The sequence below is a fragment of the Squalius cephalus genome (genome assembly GCF_949319135.1).
Source record: "Squalius cephalus genome assembly, chromosome: 19".
Classification (NCBI taxonomy): Eukaryota; Metazoa; Chordata; class Actinopteri; order Cypriniformes; family Leuciscidae; genus Squalius; species Squalius cephalus.
Genome location: NC_137140.1, coordinates 12,209,434 through 12,214,956, shown reverse-complemented (window position 1 = coordinate 12,214,956; position 5,523 = coordinate 12,209,434). Strand labels below are relative to the sequence as shown.

The 5,523-nt window shown below is 34.7% G+C and overlaps 1 protein-coding gene across 2 annotated transcripts; it reads right to left on the bottom strand.

Moving 5' to 3' along the window:
- Positions 1 to 1,712: 1,712 nt before the first annotated feature.
- Positions 1,713 to 5,238, bottom strand: mylpfb (myosin light chain, phosphorylatable, fast skeletal muscle b). 2 transcript variants are annotated; one of them, XM_079851086.1, is made up of 7 exons: positions 5,173 to 5,238; positions 4,892 to 5,040; positions 4,497 to 4,592; positions 3,417 to 3,597; positions 2,942 to 3,020; positions 2,778 to 2,826; positions 1,713 to 2,365 (listed from the first exon to the last, which is right to left on the bottom strand). In XM_079851086.1, the coding sequence occupies exons 2-7, from the start codon at positions 4,892 to 4,894 to the stop codon at positions 2,261 to 2,263; spliced, it is 513 nt and encodes a 170-aa protein (XP_079707212.1). In that variant the 5' UTR covers positions 4,895 to 5,040; positions 5,173 to 5,238; the 3' UTR covers positions 1,713 to 2,260. The 2 variants fall into 2 exon arrangements, with proteins under 2 accessions (XP_079707212.1, XP_079707213.1); XM_079851087.1 differs by lacking the exon at positions 5,173 to 5,238 and having other exon boundaries at positions 4,892 to 5,071.
- Positions 5,239 to 5,523: the final 285 nt, after the last annotated feature.

The window sequence follows — 5,523 nt, the reverse complement described above, 5'->3', positions numbered from 1 at the left end:
TAGACATTTCATTCTAAATCCAAATTCCCTTTGGAATTTCATACCCAATTTTGTTTTCTCCAGAGTAGGTAGTCTTGATTTTCTCTTGATTTGCAATTATAAAATTGAGAAAATCCCTCTAAATTTGTCTTCCTTTCACAAACAAATGTTGCTTGCTTGGTCCCTTTTATATAAGCATAATTTTTCACCCCATAGATATTTAATTTGGAACAATTACAATTTATTATTTAAAAATAAAACCTTATTTTTTGAAAGATGGTTTTTAGCAGGTATAATACGAGTAGATCAATTACTAAATCAAGAAGGTATGCTGCTAACTTACTCTGAGTTTCTAAATCTCCATAAAATTCCAGTGACGCCCAGGGAGTTTTCGATTGTCATGGATGCAATTCCCACAGGGGTCTTGGCATTATTTAGAGCTAATAACCAAACCAGAACTGCGCCCCTTTCTTCCTTTAATTTATTTGATACTGAAATTGGAAAAATTTGTTTTGCCCCTGGAGTCATAAATGTAAATAAAACCATTCGTTCATTTTTTCAAAAAGACATTGTCACCAGGCCAAACTGTATTGCTTACTGGAATAGATTGGTTGGAGGTTTGTTATGGAAGGCCATCTGGACTTTACCAAACAAATATTTATTGGTAAATAAAGTAAAGGAAGTAAGTTTCAAAATCTTACACAGATACTACCCAGTAAATAATTTTCTTGTCAAATTTAAAAAAGATATTGATCTGAATTGTTCTTTTTGCAATACATTGCCTGAAACTTTGTTTCATCTGTTTTGGCATTGCGCTCATGTTAACAAATTTTGGAAAGATTTGTCTAGATTTATAATTGACAACATTGACCCCTCTTTTTCTTTATGTTTAGAAAATGTTATATTTGGTTTTAATAATAGTCCCTCAAATAAAAGGAAAGAGTACTATATTATAAATTTAATTTTAATTTTTGCTAAATTCCATATACATAAATGTAAGTACAGTAAAACCAAACCTTTGTTTTTGGTTCTTGAAAAAGAAATGCAATTGTATACCAAAACTATCTTTCATTCCCACAATAAGAAAGCAATTAAAACTATTTTGGTTTGTGAATCCTTTAATATTTTTATGTAATGTTTAGCCTCCCCCCCTGGCTGTATGTTTCTTTGTTTTGTTTATTTGCTTTTTTTTGTTTTCTCCATTTTGTATATATTGCAATTCTGACTGTACATTGACATTATTTTGTTTGAAGTGCAATAAAATAAAAAAAAAGGAAAAAAAAAAAAAAAAAAAAAAAAAAAAAAAAAAAAAAAACCAGTCTATGGTGTCCACCCGTCCACTCGTCCGGAGGTAGGCTCCGCCCCTGCCTCTATCATCATGCAGGACCTACCAGTTAACTTCAAGACATGGACGAAGGACGGGGCCTACATCAAAGAACTTTGAGATGGAGCTTGTCGAGGGTTTACTTATTTATTTTGTCTGTAAAATCATTTTACAAAATAAAATCCATTCACAGTTTCAAAATGTCAAAGCACAGTTTCATCTAACTTCAAAAACATATAATGCATAAAAAGTAAAAGTAAATTAACACTTAAAAAACAAATAATATTTTATCTGTCATTCATAATTTTCTCTAGTAATGTAAAATTTCAACTGATTTCTCATTGGTTCTACTGTAGGTGCATGAACCTGACAAGAACAGACACAAGGTATAAGAAAGATTTATGTGCTTTTATTTGTGTTACTTTTAAGTTACAGGTGGTTTTGAGGACAAAGAGATGAATCGAGAAAATAAAGAAAAATGCAAAAAAGAAGACTTTGGAATGGAGAAGTGAACAAGGGAGAAAAGTAAAAATAAAGATGTTTTCTTTTGTTTCTTTTCCTCGTCCTCACTCTGTCTTCCTCTGTTTTCTATTAGTGTTCAATGTCTTTCCTCCCTACTTTTTCTGTCTCTCCAAGAAAACAAACGGGAAACATTGAGAGAGATTATGGTGCTCTATTACAGAGATGCACCATCTCTTTAAATATCTCCTCTTCCTATACATTTATGAAGGGAAACACATGGCAGACAGAACAGAGAGATTGTGATTTCATGATTTTAGATTATTTTATTGAAAATAATCACATTAGCTACATGTAACTCACATTCAGAGAGCCCAAATGCCAAAAAACCTCCAGTTTAGACAAGTGTTTCTGTGAGAGGACAGATGCATGGGGAGACTGAATATGTAACAAGATGGTGTGGTAATGAGGAGGTAGAGAGATGGTTGATGGATTGAGTTATTCTTCCTCTTTCTCCTCTCCGTGTGTTATGACATAGCAGATGTTCTTGTAGTCTACGTTTCCAGCCACATCTGGAGGGAAGGCAGCCCAAAGGTTTGTCATCTAGAGGAAGATAACAACCAAAAGATCTTAAATAATTTGTCAAGTAAAACAAAGGCAACATGTTAACATTTTAAAAAATGTTATAATGCATTGCTAGGCAATGACTACGTTGTTCTGGGTGCTTTCTTACTGGCCCAACTGAAAAAGCAAACCTCTATGTCTCTAAATATGGCTCGGGTTCTACCTTCAATGTATAGTGCTTTTCACAAAACACATTGTTTCAATGTTTCACATTTAGCAAATAAGACCTGGAGATAGTATAAATGTATGGCTAAGGGATATTTTTTTTACTTGTTTAATCCCACATTTCTCCTCAACAAGCCATACAGTTTGAATTCCTGCCATAGCACAAGCAGTAATTATGGTTCTTGCTTTAGCAAACACCATTAATTAAAATCCAACTACAACTAACCTCCTCGGCGGTAAATCTGTCGCACTGGGTGGTCAGGAGTTCCTCAAGGCTATAGAATAAAACAAAATGTTATATTCTTGAAAATAAATCTTCACCATAGTTGTAAGGGCTTCATGAAAGTTCAGCATTCTCTTGTGTGAACAACAATGAGTCAGGACACTTACAATTCCTTCTTGATGGCGCCTGTAGCCTCAGGGTCCAGAACTTTGAAAGCACTCACGATAACATCCTCAGGGTCAGCACCTTAATGAAGAGTTGAATAAATGTTGTGAATACTTGATGTGAATACTTGTTGAGATGTCAATTCTATGCATTCTATAAATACAAAACTATATTTTGTACATTTTCATAACCATTAATTGTAAGTCAGTAGAGCATGGTGCTAGCAACGGCAAGGTCATGGGTTTGATTACTTGGAAATACATGTACTGATAATATGTTTACCTTTAAAGCACTGTAAGTCACTTTGAATTAAAGTGTCTGCCAAATGCATGTAAATGTATCTGGCAGGTAAAAGTTATGTACTGAAGTGAAAGTTACAAATAGTAATACTTAATCCCTAACCAAAAGTATGAACAATAAAAATGATTTGTGATTACAAGAATAAACTAAGTCAGAGAGAAGATTTAAACAACTCACCCTTTAGCTTCTCACCAAACATGGTGAGGAAGACAGTGAAGTTGATGGGGCCGCTGGCTTCTTTGACCATGGCTTCCAGCTCCTCATTTTTCACATTTAGCTGACCCATGGAGGCCAACACATCTCTCAGATCGTCCTTGCTGATAATACCATCCCTGTTCTGGTCGATGATTGTGAAGGCCTGTTTGTTTTACAGAGGGTAAGACAGTTTATGCCAGTTCATTTAGCATTTTATCCAAGCAGAAAACATCAGTCATGTTTATGGGGTGGGGACTGGGTCTATGTAACATACCACTGAGGATTATTGGTATCTACAAACAACAATCTTCAAAGTGTTACTAGGCTTTAAATTACACTTTGCAAAGGGTATGAATTTTAATTGAAGTTACTACTAATTGCATCATATGTCCCCAAAGATACACAAGATGTTTTCACAGAAGAAAGGATTGATTTTGTAGTTGTGAAATACATTTCCCTTTCTGGCATCAGGTCTTGATGTCATTCTACTGAACATAGTTGAAACTGGAGATGACATCTGAGATCAAGAAGTATCTTGGCAGCTGCTGCCCACTTGTCTAAGTTGTTAAAAGGTCACAGAATGTACAACAAGACTTTGGGGATATTTAAGGAGGGGGGATTGGTTACGCTTGCCAGCCCCAACTAATCTCCCTACCACCTCTCCTTACTACTTACAACAGGTATTGTTTTTTTTTGCTAATTGGTTATTGAACATAAAACTAATGCTACAGTTGGTGACTTCTTTTTTCTAATGTTTTCAAAATCTACTTCTTGCTGAGTTACTAGTTAACATAGAAATCTGCAATTTAAGATTTTCAAACACATGAGCATGGGTGAATGTCTAACATGCCCTCAACCTTAATCACTGACATGATCTTATTGATTAATTTGATTGATGTTAAAACTACTTTTTTCTGTGTTGTGCTGACAAATGTATAACTTTGAATGTACAATATTTTAGGGAAACCGTTTATGATAAAGGAATTTATGTATTGAACTAATTTCAGGTTTAGCAGAGATTTAAGAAAAATAAGTCAAATTACTGAAGAATGAGCACTGTACCTCCTTGTATTCCTGGATCTGGCTCTGCTCAAACATGGAGAATACATTAGAGCTGCCGCCCTCTGCCTGCTGCCTCCTCTTGGCCTTCTTGGGTGCCTAAAGAGAAACACATATGTATGGAGTGAAAAACACACATGAATGTTTTGCTGCTCCATTTCCACAGTTATGATTTCTGTCATCATATACATATTCTGCTAATCACCCAAATGAAAAGAATTCTTTTTCATGTTGCAAATTCAGATTTATATTTCCAGTGATAATAGGGCTCTATATTTTAGAAGGTGTCAAGGTAGGATGTTTTGTAAAGTTGTTAAGTGCACTGGCAACTCAATTACTTTATATATATTTAAAATATATATATATAATTTTGTCTAATGCCTTCTAAAAACACTCACCATCTCTCAATTTTTTTGCCGTTGGTCAAAAGAGGAGAAGTATACACCACACTGATGTGACTGACATGTTCGTAGTTCCTCTTGGGGTCTTATATACTGGCCTGGGTGTGCTAACTTTAGCCTGAACATCAGGTTTAGGAAAGTGAGTGCTGGTGAAAGTACAAGACAGGAGGTGTATGAAGTGCTTTGGTGTCACTTTTCATTCCTGATCCAAAATAGGATTTGCACGCCTTGGAATGAGGTGAATTCAGTCCAGTAATTTTGGCTATAGTTTGGTTTACCTTGTGGGCAAATATGGCAAGGGCAATGAGATTGTTGCTGCCTTGACTGAAGGGCTCAGTTTCTTCTCATCTGTCTCTGTTGAGAATTAATTTGTAGGTTAATGTAAGCCTTGGTATATCTTTTCTGGAAGTAAGAATTTTAAAACAACCCATGGTATCATTTTCTTATATGACATGCCATTGCCAGTCAATGGTCAAATTCTTTCTTTTTTTTCTTTTCTTTTTTTTCACAATAAGAATGGTCAATATTAGTTTTATGAATCAATTATGGCTGTAAATTAGACCACTTATCATCAACTGAAAAATATTTGAATATTTGTAAGACCTTATTTGGTTGCATGTCCATGTATA